The following is a 17095-nucleotide window of genomic DNA, read 5'->3' as shown; positions in this document are numbered from 1 at the left end:
GGAAAAGCAAAGGTAACAAGGTCATATCACACTATGTATACCCTAATTCACAGTAGGGGAGATGAAAAAGTAGAATATAGTAGTCGTGCTTCGAGAAGCTTCAACATCATCATCAGTCTGACTAGGTCCATGCAGGACAAAGGATTATCCCATGTCTCTCCAATTAACCCTGTACTGTACCAGCTGCGGCCACCGTATGCCCGCAAACTTCTTAATCTCATCCACCCACCTAACTTCCTGCCTCCTCCTGCTACGCTTGTCTTCTCTTGGTACCCAGTCCGTTGCCTTCAGCGGCCATCCAATTTCTTGCCTTCGCCCGAGCCCATTTTTTTCTCTTCATTTCTGCTAGGATATCATTAATCCGCGTTTGTTCTCTCTCCGTTATGCCCTCTTTCTGTCCCACAACGTTGCATCTACCATTCTTCTTTCCAGAGCTCACTGCGTTGTCCTTAAGTTGATTACTATTGGTTGGCCTCCACGTTTCACCCCCCATAGGTGGGTGCCGGTAAGACACAGCTTTTAAATATTTTCCTCTCGAGGGATATTTGTGAACTGAATAATAATTTTAACCCACAATTCTGCTCTGCCTGTCTAACTCATTGATCATGCTTTGCAATTCATCCCATGGGTGAGAGCAAGGCAATGTCATCATCGAATCATAGATTACTAAGGTATTCTCATTAACTGTTACCCCCAGCTGTTCCTAATTCAAGCCTTTGAATTCCTCTAGTAAACAGGCGCTGAATAGCATTGGCAAGATCGTGCCTTTCTGCCTGACACCCTTCCTTATTAGAATTTTACTGCTGATTTCATGAAGGACTGGTGGGTGCGGAGTAGAAGTGCACATCTTCCAGTATTTTTACTTGACTGCCGAGGTTTCTACTGATTCGAGTGCTTTCTCGTAAGCTATGAAGGCTCTATATAGGAGTTGGTTATATTATGCGCATTTCTCTATTACCTAATGATAGTGTCAATATGGTCTCCTGTTCAGTAGCCTTTACGAAAGCCTACCTGACCATTTGGATGACTGAAAGGCCGAAGGCTGTCCTGACTCTATCGGCGAGTACCTTAGTAAATACCTTATCGGCAATAGAGTGTAAACCGATCGGTCTGTCATTTTCCAAGTCCTTGACGTCTCTTTTCTTATAGATTAAGATGATGTTAGCATGCTTGCAAACTTCCGCTACACTCGAGGTCATGAAATGCAGAGCATACAGGGTGGCTAGTTTTTCTCGTTTTTTTTTCTAGGATTTTTCTCAGCTTTTCTCGTGTATTAAGTCGAGAAGCTTGATGCATGAGAAATTTCTTCATAATAGCTGTTGATCCATTGTAAGGACAGTTAAGCCAGAGTCAACTAGAAAGGCGTTGGTAGCTGGGACTACTAGCTGGATGTGCATTACTTATCGCCATTCGTTGTTGATCGTGTACACGCTGTTTGTACAGTAGTTTTTCCGATTTGTGATTTTTTCACCTTATGTTCTTTTTTGTGCTGCGCTTTAGTTTTTATGACACAAGAACTCCACTCTACTGATTTTCACTAAAATTTAAAATTTGCGGCCTATTTATGAAGTATAAACATTGTACACTAATAGTATACATATATGTTTAAGCTTTTCAATTTTATCATAGAAACTCAGTTGATTTAACAAATTACTGTGGTGCATCTGGAACACGGTGATATGAAACTCATTAGCAGCGCCCCATAAACATGTGGGGTGATCAACAAGAAGTGTATAATTTTGTATGTGCAGTAGAAACATTGCTTTAATATCTTGATTAAAAGATATCTGTGGAAAACTAACTTGAATGTGGCATACTCAACAATTCTGGACAAAACCATTTTTGAGAAAGAAACAATTTATGACCGCAATTTTCTCATATATGCAAGATTCCCCATTGGTTTTCTACGGCAGTTTTTAGTGTTCGATGCGGTCGATGTTAGAAAGAATTTGCTACATATCAGAAGAAACGAACATTACCTTGTATATTTATACATCAGTATCTTACAATTTTCTAAGTTTCAAACCTTTGCCCAAGAATGTTGGACTTGTCTTTGAGGCAGAATTAATTCATCTGTGCTTGCAGCTGTACCAAATACAAACACTCTGGAGAACTTATATGGTTGCTATTTTTCAAACTGAGCTAATTTTCCTCCTCTGGAAGCGTGGAACCGGTAGGCATTCTAAACAGCTCGAATAAGGGTGTAGTGAATTTCATTGCTGTCATCCCTCAGTTTATATTCATTTAAGGACAAAAACCCCTCCCATTGATCTCTAGCTACCACTGCCTTGCACAAGCTGTGCGCTGCACCATCACAGAACATGCCCACAATTGTGTACAAAAACATTTCTAAAAGGAAAAGGGCTAATGAACGCCAATTTTTAATATATACGATTTTTCTGTGAGATTCAATACACACTCAGATCTCACCTATCAACTTTCTTGCTCTCGTCAAAAACGTTCCCCATAGGTTTTCTATTGCAGTATTAAATTCTAAATGCAAGCGATGGAAAATATTTAAAAGAAATATTTTGCCACGCATCGGAAGAATCGACCATTACCTTAAATATTTTTCTGAACAGTAGCTTACATTATTCCAATATTCATAATTTTCGTCCAAGAAAGCTGAACATGAATTTCTTAATATGATCTCGGGCACCTATGGTAAGCTGTCTCTGGCTACTTTTTCTATATTTTTGAAAAGTGTTCATTTTTGCTCTAAGAGACTACTGGCCACCCTTTCCCTGCATCGAATCCGCTGTCCAAGTACATTTTCTTCTTTTAATTTCTGAAAGGATTTTGTCACTTCTTCTTTAGTCTGTAATTCATGTAGCCATAATCCTGGATTACTGCTATCATTTTCTTCAACAATTATCTGCCTCATGTATTTAATTTTAAGTTTTTACATTGGCCTCAAGTGTCAACCCTATTGTTGAGTACTTGCAGGTTGGAGTTTTTCTTTTGAGCGACGTCATTGAGCTGCTCTAAGTAACATGAGAACGCCCACTGAGTTCACTACCAGCGATGATTAATCTCTTGGTAATTTCTTCGTGGTATAGATCTGCGAATTCTACTTGGCGTAGATAGTGCTGTATTACCACTTGCAATATTGTTTTATTATTGTAGGTACTTGTTCCCATTCCACTTGTTCCCACGATGAAGAAACGTCGAAACTGTATGTTGCATGGAAGGCAGTATAACAGTAAACTGGGCATTGTGTAAATGTTATTTGCACATTGAGGAAACGTTTAAAAATATTGGAGGGGACGCTTAAGCTCCTTATAAGGGCACGAAACGATAGCGTTAATGGGTTAATAGATGCCCATATATGCGGAATTTGTAATTCCCGACTTTACATACATAGATGTCTGGGAGTCTTCATAACACTTCTGGCGCAGTTGTGCAGCAGTTAAGCGATGAGCTAGTGGCCTGCGATGGCAGGTGCTGCCACCGGTGGGGGATTGTGCGACGTGGATTTCTCTTTCTGAGAAACCTCTCGCGGCCAAACATTAATTTAACTGCCACCTGCAAAGGTGCATGACGGGAGCCAACAGTCGCCGACCTGCAAAGGTGGTCAGTTCGCTCACAATCTGGTGGGCAGGTTATGATGACCTCACACGGTCACGCCACATAGATGGCCCCCTAGGTTGCGTCTTCGGGGAGTTCTAGGAGGGGGGAGGGAGGGAGGCTTCTCTCTACCCCTCTCTCTTCAGGCGCTGCATTCCATCTGCGTGCTCAGGCTGCTCCGGCTGCAAAACTTCAAACGGTCGCCAACGCCGACACCTGAAAATTTTTTCCGACATGGGAGTACTAACGCTCTCGCGTTGAAAAGCAAATTGCGGAGTTTAACGTCCCAAAGCGATACTTGGTCTATGAGGGAGGCCATAATGTTGGAAGGCTCCGGATTATTTTAGATCACTTGGGGTTTCTTTACATGGGCTTATATCGCAGAGCACATGACCGCCTTTTGCATTTCGCTACATCGAAGCGCGGCCGCCACCACTCCTGCTCCGGCTGCGACCAAACTTGAAAAAATGCAGTATTGAAACAAATTATTCGTGCACAGGGAACATCCTCGCTGCGCAACTACCAGTTCCGAGGTGCGGCCCACGTTTTCGGCCCAGCACTAGCCAAGCCAGACACGAAACCTCGTCTTCCCTGCATTCCCCCCCCCCCCCCCCTGGACGAAGTGTTCTTTAAGAAACTCACATAAACAGTGCCCACCTTCCCTAAAAGTATATTTAGAAACTTTACGACGTTTAACCACTGAGCTCACCGCGACAGGTAAACAACAACCTAGGCCGTCTTGCACCACAACGCTTTGCACCTTTTTCTTTCTTTTTTTTATATGTGGCGACCGAATAAACGCTTAGCGTCAATCGGCTTTCGGTGTCCTGCCTATCGGTTATCGGAGATGGCGATGAACTCTTTCCGTGTTCCGGAAGATGATCTTAACACACTTTCCGGCCGATGCTGATAGCGGTGTCAGCCGCTAATTTGGATATATGGCCAGCACGCCCGCTTCGTTCGATAAAAATCTGATGGAAAGATCTACAGTACTGTACGACAAGAACGCAGTCACGAGTTATTTTTAACGCAAAAATATTAAAGCTCCAGTTCATCAGAAAATCTGACGTAGATGTCGCCGCCATCGTGAGCAAAAAATCATCCTTGTTAAGGTGGCGCGAAGGCCACCCTATCCACACAAGGAGCAACCTTACGGGAAACCTGGGGCATAAGATTCAGCTCCGCCACACTCAACCCGCCATGGTCGAAAAATGAAAGCAATGCAAGATTCCGGCACAAAGGTTGCACAAGTTTTCGATAAAGTATTCGATAAAGTATAAAGAACTGCCGAGTACCCTAAAGACACAGAGAAGCGTGAATAAAAGAAAAAAAACATCAACAAACCAACGCACCATACCTACCTCTCCGTCAGCCTTCATAGACGAAACAAACAACCTTTGCAAATGCGCGAAGTGTTCTCAATAAACGAGTCACTGGAATGTCTTCTTAGCGGCCTTGAACCTAACCTCGCGGTGAGCGCTAAAACATGGCTTACTGCAGATATAAATGAAAAATGAACAGCCGCTCAAACCATGCCGTCATGCGCAAAGGCAGGTTAACACATGGGGGAGGTGTGGCTATGTTTACAAATAAAAAGTCCCCTTCGCAGTCTCACCAGAAGTTTAGGGCGCACGGGAACTCTTTTGTAAACAGATATATACTGCCAACAGTATCATGCAAAGGTGGTCAAACGGGCTAGTTGGTAGCTCATATTTGGAAAAACATCGCGCCTTTAGACACGGACATAGGCAGATATAACGACACAGCGCTGACTTCAACTAGTTCTTTATTGCAGAGTGACACAGTATACATACGAAAAGTGGGCGGGAATACAAGGGAAGCAGCTGCTATGTTTGCACGAGACAGAAAGATAACTGAGGTGAAATGACACGAGGTGATAAAGTGCAACTGGGAGTGTATAAAAGGTAAGGGCTGGTAGAGGATGGCACCGAAAGGCATTAACAGAATGACAAATGACAATGCGATAAAACATGAAAAAATAAGAAAAAATATTGTGAAAGCCAAAAGGGTATTACAAGAAGAATGAAGATAAAATGCATTAAAAGGTAAAAACCACGCCATTCAAAACAAAAGCAATTAAAATCGACTACAAGAGAAAAAAAAAGGCATAAAACAGGAGGAAAATTCGATGCCAAAAGGGCCAATAAGATCAAAAGGTTGAATTCAGAACCCATCCAATACAAACGTCGAGGATAGGATTCAGAACCCACCCAAAAAGACATCGAGGTTAGGAAAAGACTGCCTAATTACTCCAAGAAAACCAGGTTCAAATAATTTAATTCCCGTTTGGTTAGAGCTATCGATGGTGTGCTCACACAGTCTTCTCCTAGATTTAAAATGCGGGCGGCTTCTATGATTTCACGTGTGAGTTGATGTGAATTCTTCGCGAGAACAGTGCATTCATGAAAAAATGGCTCACAAGAACGGGAGGGGCATTTTAAGCAGTGGACTCCCAGGTTTCACTTTGCAGTGTTGTAGACATTATTTGAATGCTCCATGAGACGCTCATTGAGGCAGCGCCCGGTTTGGCCCACGTAAACCTTGCCACAGCTCAAAACAATTTTCTACACCACACCAACTTCGCAGGGAACGAAAGGTGCCTGGTGTTTAACTGAGCAGGTTGGCCCTCGCAAGGCTGGGACATTCACTCTACGACAGAGCTTGGATAGCTTGTCGGGCGCCGAGAAGACAACACGGATACCTGCTTTTTGCCCAATCTTTTTCAGCCTGTGCGAAAGGTTGTGCAGGTAAGGCACCACAGCAACATTATGTTGATGGTCTGGGCCAGCACTCAACTCTTCCTTTGAGTTTTTTGAAGACGGAGCCAGCTGATGAGATCAGCAAGTGCTCAAGGTAGCCAGCTTTTGCCAGCCGAAGGGTTTTCTCTTTGAAGCTTTGGCACATAGAGTGTGGGCAAGATTTTATAAGGGCATTTGTGAAGCACAGGCTGACGATACTTCGCTTAACGAGCTTCGAGTGAGCCGAACTGTATGGTAACAGGGACTTGCCCCCTCTTGGTTCAAACCACCAACAAAGGTGGTTTTCTGCGGTCGATAGCCTTAAATCTAGAAAGCGTAAAAATCCACTTTCAGGTAACTCATGGGTGAGAGCAAGGGGTGCGAGGCACTGTTCAAAGGAAGAAAGCGCATCTGAAACGGCATTAGGAAAAGTATATTCGTTACTGGCCAAAAGAATTAGGTAGTTGTCAACAAATCTAAATACCTTAACAGCAGCTGACGAAGAAAGCTGCACTTCTAGCAATCGGTCATGATGGGCGAAGAAAATATCGCTTAGGATTATAGCAATGCAGGAGCCGATGAACACTCCGCTTTTTTGAACAAAAGTACTATACCCCCATGAAACAAAAGAAGAGTTAATGTACACTGTTATAAGTTCTAGGAAGCCGGCCACAGAGAAACCAATAGAATTCTGAAAGGAGACTGATCCGAACGAGTCAATACAGCTTTTTTTTTCATGAATTCACTGCTCTCGCGAAGAATGCACATAAGCTCACACGTGAAATCATAGAAGCCGCCCACATCTTAAAGCTAGGAGAAGACTGTGTGAGCACATCATCGATAGCTCTAACCAAACGGGAATTAATATTATTTGAACCAGGTTTCCTTGGAGTAATTAGGCAGTCTTTTCCTAACCTCAATGTCTTTTTGGGTGGGTTCTGAATCCTATCCTCGACGTTTTTATTTAATGGGTTCTGAATTCAACCTTTTGATCTTATTGGCCCTTTTGGCATCAAATTTTCCTTCTGTTTTTATGCCTTTTTTTGGCTCTTTTAGTCGATTTTAATTGCCTTTGTTTTTAACGGCCTGGTTTGGACCTTTTATTGCATTTTATCTTCATTCTGCTTGTAATGGCCTTTTGGCTTTTACTATATTTTTCTTATTTTTTCATGTTGTTATCGCACTGTAATTTGTCATTCTGTTACTGCCTTTCGGTGCCATCCTCTACCAGCCCTTACCTTTTATACACTCCCAGTTGCACTTTTTCACCTCGTGTCTTTTCACCTCAGTTATCTTTCTGTCGCGTGCAAACATAGCAGCTGCTTCCCATGTATTCCCGCCCACTTTTCGTATATATACTGTGTCACTCTGCAATAAAGAACTAGTTGAAGTCAGCGCTGTGTCGTTATATCTGCCTCTGTCAGTGTCTAAAGGTGCGTTGTTTTTCCAAATATAAAAACAGTATCATGTAGATTGTGTTTACAAAATCCGTTCGACAGATGAACGCGCAACATTATGCACATATGGCTCAGGATGACAACGTCTTGCCTTAAAGACAAAGATCGGAAGCAAAGATCGGCTCCAGAGGTACGAGAGGGACTGTACCCAGGAGAAAAATGCCTCAGGGCTAACTGTACGCAAAGAAAAGAGCGCACAGAGTGAAATAAGTCACGTTACCGTGTGCTATGCATGCTTCTCACCCAAAGAAAGCTGTTCTGGCAACTAACAGACACTGTATCACAATACACATCACGCACATGTGCTCTATGCAGTGGTCACAGAGTGAGCACGTTAATAGGTATTTTAGCACAGACAAGCCTGTATTGAGCGGAAGAAAGTAAAGATACTGTAGACGAAATTTTACAGTATGAGTTTTTACCGAAAAAAAGTATACCTGCAAGGTCATGAAAAACAGGTGAGTGAAAATCATTGAAGAATGAAGTGACTTAGGTGATCGATCTGCAGCACTGAACAAAAGCTGACTGACTATGGAGGAAACGCAAATTTTTTTTCCGTGAATCCGCATTCTGCAAAGTTTTTTCCATGACCGCACGTTTGTGCGTTTATATGAAAGGCCCGACAAAAAATTTTGAAGTAGCAGCCATGCGTTGTTCGCACTACGTAAAAGAATTCAGTGCACGAGATTGCAACATACATCCTGTTTTTCGCTCGAAGAACCTCAGATCAATCGGATAGGCTGCAACGTTTGTACTTTGACAGGTTTAAAGAAAGGGACCAACATTACTTTATTACTCTTACATCTGCCCAGAAAAAGAAATAAACGAAGAGAATTCATTTCGAACCGCACCTGTCTGGTTTTATAGAAGTGATGCCTTGTGGCTACGTCATAGACACCTTTAAGGTAGTCATTTAGAGCTTAAAATAGCTGCCACTAATGAACGTAGGAAGGGAATCTATCACTCCTCTTCATAGCGCCAAGCAGTACTCTGCAGGAACCATCTGATCGCCTCGTTCGCATTGGAAGAGCCGCGTGAACTCGGGAGAGTTCATCACCACAAGATTACAGGCGTGAGCTGCGTCCAGCGTAGCTACGCCCGAGCGATCCTGATTCTTGGCGCACTGTGCTTGGCAGTACCTAACGAAGAACGTCTGCTGCCGCGCAGGAGCGTCAGGAGCCTCTTCCCAGGTTTGAGGACGAGTGCGAGCAATAGCACGAGATTTCATGGCTTCCAGAGAAATTTGGAAGGCGACAGTTTGCAATGCAACCTGCCGGATCACTTTCAGGGATGACAAATCCTTGGACTCGCTCTCGAGGCACGCCGTGACGTTGCTGGTAAGAGCAGAGAAGATGCTACGCTTCGTGGGTGATGAGGATGGCAAAACTTCATCATATGGTTCTCTGACGTAGCGCAGTAAAGCGGCAGCTAGCTCCGTACCGAGTGTGGCAAAGTTTAGCTCGGTATAGTCGCCATGGCAGAAAGACAAAGGCCTGAATGACTCTGCTGATAGCGCCACACTCGATGCGGAAAGACCGGATTTGACCCTGCTGCTATCAGTGCGATTTTTCGCAATGTTTGTGCCTGGCCCAGGACTCATCTGAGACAGCAGAATGTTCCGGTACAGGCTATTGGCACTCACGTAGCTCATATCTGGTGTGATTTTTCCCAGCGTCGGAACGAAGTCCTTCGCCGATGGTATGTCGAACCTCACTTTATCCAGCTTGACAAGAGCCGTGCGAGCTTCGGCCTCGTTAGCGTACCTTGGGTGACTGGACAGCATCGCGTTGAGAGTGGAAAGGACCGTCGTAGCCACGGACTCTGCTTCGTGGTTATCGTCGAAGAATCCTAATATGTAGGTCTCCAGGTCCTCCCAGACGGCTCCGAAAAGGTTTCTTACCAGTAGAAGGCATGCTTCTGAACGGTCGTCTTCTAGCAGCAGTTGAACCATCGGTTTTGGCATAAGGGCGTGGGACATGGCGTAAACCGTAGCTTCATCTGGTTTCAGTCGGCGGAAGAGAACATTGAAAACTTCTTTCATTCCTTCAGCCTCCTCCACTGTTTCCTCTGACCGGCGTTCATCGGGCGAAATGTATGTCCCAACAATTTTTCGCCATTCACCGGGGTTCACGTATTCTCCAGCGGCTCTTGCGATAGCTTTCGGAGAGGAGTTATATATTTTCACTCCAGCCAAAGCTTTTCCCAGTTCTTTGTCTGCAGACATGAGGGCATTGATAACGTTCAATCGTGCCTTTTTTTCGGCATAGAAAACCTCAGCCACATTCATAAAGATAGCTTCGACGGCACTCTTGTTCAGATATGAAGAGAATGGCCTCGAAAAGCGAATTGTCAGGGCTCTGCTTGCACTGGACTCGAAAGACACGAATGGCTTGCTTCCGTAGTTGTAAGAAAGCAATGCCGTGAGGTTGAAGATGTCCCGCGGAGTCCTTATCGATCCTGCAGCAAGAGAGAGAGTGAAATCAAGAGCACATTATTTCGATACCTTTGCACTGTTGCTTTTGCTTCAAGCTGAACTGTGCACTTAAGATTGGATATGAGAAAAAAGTAATTTTTGCAGCACTTATTCATTAGCAACCTCCTAGCGCAGCTGTTCGGCATGTACGCTTAACAGAGGTGGTTTTCAAGACCGTCATTATTGCGGTTAATTTGTTGCCAGTCGCAACCTTCGACTTCCTGCTTTCTAAACACATTGTGGTTACATGATATTGGGCACGCGACGTTTTGCTCCAAGGTTAGAAGGCTTTTTAAAAGCGCAGTTGGAGGCCTCTTTCTGTGTTCTCTCTGTTTAGTCTCCTGAGAATTGCACTATTAGTTTCCTAAGATGGCTACCGGCAGTCGCAACAAACCTAAATTCGCCAGCGACAACTCGCTACTACCATCCGCAGCATCTTCTGGTGAACAAACTACGACATTCTTATCTCATTTTGAGCGCGAAGTCAGTAATAAAGTAACGCTGAAACAATGTGTAGAATGCCTGAAACACTGTATACAAGGTGAGATACCGCGATAAAAATAATTTCTTTTTATCTGCTTTGCCCTTTTAACAGGAATTATTTCGCTCCAAATCGGAACCGATCGCAGGGCTGCTCCGCTAGCTTGAAACAGAATCATGGAGCGTAGAACGCTCCGTCAAATTTTTCCAGTGTGCGAAAGGAACTACGATATAGAGCAGCTTACTCAAAAGGGTTTCCTTGGTTAGTTTCGTGATGTCGAAGATGTCACGCATGTTCTGCTTCACTGTGGAATTCAGGGGAAAGGGCGTAACGAGGCACGAGTTGAAGGCCACACCCGCTTGCACGGCCACGTCTTGACTCTCATTGCTGAAAGACAGCTCGGTCAACGCGCGCTTGAGCAATTCACTCTCCTCACCACGCTGAAAAGGTTGAAATAGAGAAACAAGAAAGCAGCTCATGTTTCGAGGACACAGCGACACTATCATCGCTCTCTGCTGTTTACTTAACTCGCCTAGCCTGCTTCCACGTTTACGATATTTTGTTTTTTTGCCTTGTGGATACACCAACTACAGAGGAAGGAAGAAAAAGAAAATATCGTGCAACAAGTGAGAAGAAAATACAAAGGCATTTAGACAAATTCGTGAGGGGAAAAATTAGGGCGATGCCTTTGCTGTACCCTCGAGGCGACCGATCACTTTCGAGCTCACCACATGGCATGACCACAGATGTGGTACTGTCAAGAGCGCCCCTTTTGGGCTTCTGTTATGAGGGCTATCTAGTTTTTAGTCCACAAACTACAATGACCTTAATCCAAGGAAACTCAGCTATATAGCTATACTTTGACGCGATAGCGTTAAAGGCCCCATTATCTAGAAAACCTTTTGTGGGCGTTGTCGGCGTCGGCGTTATGAGTGAAAAGCCACGGGCATGGCTCTGGTAGCGGCTGCCTAAAGAACAACCTAGGAGGTACGTCGAGTACCTAGTCCACGTGACATTGAGGGGTCACCACAATCTGCCCACTGGATAGTGAGAAAACTTTCCCCAGTGGGAGGTGGCAGTTAAATTATTGGTCGCTCGGGAAGAGCAACCTGGGTCGCAAAAGGCCCATCGCTAGAAGCACCTGCCATCGCAGAACAGGGGCGCATCCCTTCAGCGCTGCACCACTACGCCAGGAGGGGTTCGGGGGCTCCCAGTTATCTCTGAATAAAATGCAGGCAATTACCTTCTGCCTGTATGAGAATTACCCCCTTACACTGTCGCATCATACCATTAAGGAGAAGAGTACGTGCCCCATCCAATTTTCTTTTAAAGTCTTCCTAACATTTCATGTTTCTGAACGTGGATCGGCGCATCACACATAATGCAACTTTAAACCATGGCACTTGTTCGTAGAAAAAGCACATATTTTGCGTGGCTAAATGGGCTCAGCAATGTTCAAGGGCGCTCGGGAGACCCGGTAAGTTTTGGTGCAGGCGCGCTCTCATGGTTCCTTACTGGCGGAAGGTTGCAAAAGCACACCAGCCGCAGTGGTTCTGTGGCTATCATGTCCGGCTCTTGATTAAGCGATTGACCGTTAAAACCCGGCCACGGAAGCCACATTTCCATGAAGGTCAAGTAACGTCTGGCCACTGAGGTTTTGAGGCAAGAGTAAAAAACACCCTGCGATTAAATTTGTAGCCCACGGAGTTGCTTTCACTCTGAGGGCACACTAACTAATACAGTACTACATAACACTTGCTCTAAGTTGCAAAAGCACTAGCAGCGCACTAACCACGCTAGCGGACGAAGCGATGACAAGGTCTTGAGCATCCCGATCGGAACGAGCGCTGGTTAGTCATAAGAAATATGGGGTGCCAGGTACAAACCCAACCACTACCCAATTTTGTAGATGAGCTCTGATTTAAACTTGCAGAGTTGAGTTTTGTAACGATTGCTTTCCCTTTTAAGTTTCTATTCCCCTTCATCAGTGATATAGTTACCGCCTCTTCAGCTCTCAAACCCAAAAATTATTGTCATTCGAAATCTAGCGTTAGAAATCGTTGACGACCACTGACAAAACTTGAAAAAAACAAGAACACCTGAGTTTTGATGCTGGAGAGGTAGTCTAGTCGTTCGGTATGATATGGTATTTAGGGTTTAATGTTCCAGCGCTGCACATGGGATGGGTGCCCGTGTGGACGACTTCTTTGAATTGAATGGAAAAGCCATGAGCATACGGGCCTGCCAAATTCCGATTATGCGCTTTCTGCTATAGTTGACCGCACTGTACGTCTTGAGAGTTTTTTTAGAGAAAGAAGACCAGTTTGGTGGTCGCTGCAGCAGGACAGAATTACGTTACCTGTCTCTGGCCGCTCCTTCGAACTGGCGAGCAGGCAAATGCATGGAAGTCCTCACACGGGTCGGCGTAGTAGTTGATGGCCTCGCGGGCGTCTTTCGACGCCCGGTCGCAGCGGTAGCGGAAGCCAGTTCCTTGTGCCGACCAACTACCTACGTAGGCTGGCAGCTCAGCTGACGCAAGGGGTGTCAAGCTGGTGGCGGTCTGCAAGGGTCGCAGCAGCGACACCAGGAACGACATCACCGCGATCAAGACTACAGTGCAGAGCAGCCGCCGAAAGAAAGTGCTTTGCCGGAGGTCTTCATGGACCTGCACCGACATCATGGCCATTCGATAGGCTTTTTCAGTGCGAATAGGTGATTGCACGGCGCAGGAGAGGCAAGATTTCGTTCTTCGTCTTCCTTAGATCTAGTGTTCACTCTTACGGCATAGAACGCAATGGAACAATTTTTGCAGCGAGATGGTGCAGTTTTTGCTGGCTGCTAGAGTGAATACCCTTGCATTTTGTTTTGAAGCACCTGCTCCGCTGTAGCCACACTTTGAGCAAAATTTCATGTACAGAAAGTAATAAATTAAGATTCAGCTGTGCATCCTGAATGCGTTCTTTCACTGTTAGAATAAAGCTAGAAACGTCTAGAAACGCCGATATGCTGTGGCTTCTGAATGGGACGCAGTTAAAGGGGAAAGTAAACACTTGCGGTGCAGTTCACTGTCGTTATGCCGCCGTCGTTGCGCGCACTATAAACAAGCGGACGTTTCATCATAAACAGTACGGCCCATTCCACTCGCGCGCAGTCTGAGACTATTTTACAAAGCCAGCTTTTAAACGTTCGTGCATAAATCGTGCCAGACATACGAAATAACGTGATTACCACGTGACCATAATCGATGACGTCATCATCAGTCGCATTCCTCACTGGTCTTATGGATCAAAATATCTCCTTACACACATGACGCTTATGACCTGCTTTGAGAGCACGGCAGTTTTACAGCTGACATTGAAAGCCGTGCCACATTACGTTTACACCCCTTTTGATTTTTAGCCATGTTCTTAGAGCTATTCGATTTCACTGTGTGCTTTGGAACGCATTTTGTGGTGCAAAAATTATCAATTCGCTCTAAAAAAATTACAGCTTAAAATACATACATTTGCTGCGGAACATTTGGGCAATGCCAGCATCCAGACGTGTGTGAAATATGCAGAAGTGGAAAGTAGTAATGGCAGACCATGCACCGAGGATACATGTTGGATAAACGCTAGTAGTGCACGATATTTCACCGCTTCATTTCATCTGTGAACGCAAGCGGGGGCTGGAGCGCCTTGCGAAACGACACACTACGTCTGCAGGGCAAAAAAAAAGTCACAGCAATTTCATTTTCCTGCGGAGAGATGAAGTGACAATGGCAGTTGCATAGCAGCCCCTTCTCTTCTACAGGGCTAAACCCAGCCGAAAAAAAATCAATGGTCAGGGGCCATCTGAATTACGGTACCACGTACGGAGCACCGTAGCAATACATGTATTTAAATTTTACAGACTGCTGGCGTGGACATGCATTATTGGTCATGAGTGTTCGCTTTCAGTTACATCCGTCTCATAACGCTTTCAGCCCCACAATATTTCCTGCAGATGCTTTTCTCCTAAGCCGCTCAATTTCACTCCATCCACACGAACTCGAAGGGGCCCATGACACTAAAAATCACTCTCATCAGGGCCATGTCTACTCACACTCACACACTTCAACGGTTTCATGCCCATTCCCGCTCATTTTCACAACCTAACACAATCAGGGGGGCTTATGCCCACTAATAGATTCACTGTAACTATCAGTGGCTCACACTCAAAGCCACTCAAAGGGGCTCTAAAAAGACTACCTGAGGAAGAGACGCAGCAGAGAAGCGGAGAGGTTGAGCGCAGACGGTAATGCACTCGTCCCGTGTGCTTCTCTCCTCGGCCCATCAGCAGTTTTTATGGTTTCAATCATGCCATACCCGCCTTCAATTCACAGATGCTGTCCCACATGCACTCACACTAACGGCCCTCATTTACACAAACAAGGCGAAATTAATGCGCTGATAAGTAAGCTTGGCGACCAAAGCGGACAGCACACAAACGTGTTTGCACAAATACATAGGGTCTCGATTCAAGCTTAGACTTGCCGCCCCAGAGCGCGCATGTAACGACCTAGGTGGCCCCACACAACTACCCGCGGCTACATGGAACCAACCAACTACCGACATAGCTCGGCGAGTGTCTTTGCAATCAGGCAGTGCGCCATTATGAAGTGCAGGACTGCCTGGACCGCATGTACGTAGCAGTTCGCGACAGTGCTCACTAAACTGTCGTATACATGGTGGAAGCGACCACAATAGATGAACCCCATTGTTTTTGCCAAAAACCGTTTCTAAACGCCGGCTAGGTGCATCTTACAACAACCTTTCGTTAAAGGCCCCGTTACGCAGAAAATCCGTCGTTGGCGTTGTCGTCATTGTGAGAGAAAAATCACGGGCACGGCTCTAGCAGATGGTCCCCTAGGAAGCAGGTGGGCCACCTAGGTCACGTGACCTTGCGGTGTCATAACAACACCTGCCCATCGGATAGTGAGCAAACTGCCCGTCGTGATAGTTTACAGGAAAATGAAAGAAAATAGAATATGAAGTGACAGATCTCATGCGCAGATATATAGCAAGTATAGAGTGGGGAAAGTGTAAATGAAAGAGCAGCATGGGTTATTTGTGCAAAAGTAACCTAGACTTTTGTTTATGAGTCTGTCGTAGTCACTGCAATGCCACCTGGTAAACGAAAAAGTAGACACTATCAGATGCGTTACATATTGCAAAGACTTCACACGCGAATCCTGCTGCTTAGTACAAAACCGCCTACTTAGCGCCGGTGCCATTTGACGGCAACTCGGTCTGCTTCCACATTTTAAAGCAGAGATAAGCACCCCGCTAGCAACAAAGGCATATTCGGCCGACCCATCAGCTGACAGATCAACCAACCAACACGCCTGAGATGATCAGAGCCACTTATTCGAGCACTGGACAGGTAGTATTCGAAACGGCACAATTGTTTTGCAAGAAACAAACTAATATCACAGGATATAACCCACAGCGCTCATTAAATCGCACGAGGAAAGTACCAAAGACCAACGCTGTCCCAGGTATTTTAAGCTTACCACGTTAAAGGGAAGCTGAAGCACTTTTCGAAAAAAATGAGTTGTCTACGTCATTTTATAGCTTTTAGTTCGCCGAAAAAGAATATCTTATTCAAGAAGAACGGAAAGAAACGCATAAAGTTGTTTTTTAGAAGATAACGCGCTCCATCTCCTCAGGACGCCGAGCGAACACCGCTGTTGCCCGCTATTGGCCGGGACTGTCGTGACGTCATCCACGGGAATCTCCGGCCGGCACCGACAGCGTTGCTGTGTAGCGCGTTGCCTCAGCCGGCTTTTAAGAACTACGTTTTGGAATTTATGGATATTTCAAGCAGTGTTGAACAGTTTGGACTTTCGCCATGCATGTTCGAGCCATCAGCAGCTTCAGAAAACGGCGGAACCAAAGACGCCGCGGACTGCGCCGGCAGCGAAAGTCAAGTCACGACATTTTCACGTGTTGGAGAGAGAGAGAGAAACTTTATTGGCGCCAAAAATTGGTCGATTCAGCGGGACCCGGGTGTCTCTATGTTGAAGTTCCGAGTCCTCCAGGGGTGGTGCCCTTATTCCAGGGCCCCACTGAGTCTTGCTATCTCATACGCTTGCTGGACCAGTCCTTTTTGGACCGCCAGCATGCTGCTGGCGAGCAGGCTCTCCCACTGTTCCGCATTGGGCTCTTTTAGTTTATGGAAGGAATAATTGTTTCTACACTCCCATGTAATATGGTATAAACTGGGGGCGGCTCCACACCACTTGCATGCGTCCGCGTACTGGTTCGGAAACATTTTGTGAAGTATGTGTAAGTTATGAAAGCTTCCTGTTTGCAGTCTACGCCAACCGACTGCCTCA

The 17095-nt window shown here is 45.4% G+C and overlaps 1 protein-coding gene across 1 annotated transcript; it reads right to left on the bottom strand.

Moving 5' to 3' along the window:
• Positions 1–8598: 8598 nt before the first annotated feature.
• On the bottom strand, positions 8599–13480 carry LOC144119345 (uncharacterized). The gene is made up of 3 exons (XM_077651988.1): positions 13097–13480; positions 10982–11177; positions 8599–10240 (listed from the first exon to the last, which is right to left on the bottom strand). The coding sequence occupies exons 1-3, from the start codon at positions 13421–13423 to the stop codon at positions 8754–8756; spliced, it is 2010 nt and encodes a 669-aa protein (XP_077508114.1). The 5' UTR covers positions 13424–13480; the 3' UTR covers positions 8599–8753.
• Between the last annotated feature and the right edge of the window lie 3615 nt (positions 13481–17095).

Source organism: Amblyomma americanum, chromosome 2, assembly GCF_052857255.1.
Source record: "Amblyomma americanum isolate KBUSLIRL-KWMA chromosome 2, ASM5285725v1, whole genome shotgun sequence".
In the NCBI taxonomy this organism is placed as follows: Eukaryota; Metazoa; Arthropoda; class Arachnida; order Ixodida; family Ixodidae; genus Amblyomma; species Amblyomma americanum.
This window is presented reverse-complemented; position numbering and strand designations above follow the sequence as displayed.

Excerpts from the sequence above, each read along its gene's own strand:
- LOC144119345 (XM_077651988.1), bottom strand. The coding sequence starts at position 13,423 with ATGGCCATGATGTCGGTGCAGGTCCATGAAGACCTCCGGCAAAGCACT. Across the intron at positions 11,178-13,096 it reads GAAGGAGCGGCCAGAGACAG|CGTGGTGAGGAGAGTGAATT; the intron begins GTAACGTAATTC and ends CAACCTTTTCAG. Across the intron at positions 10,241-10,981 it reads AACCAAGGAAACCCTTTTGA|GATCGATAAGGACTCCGCGG; the intron begins GTAAGCTGCTCT and ends CTCTTGCTGCAG.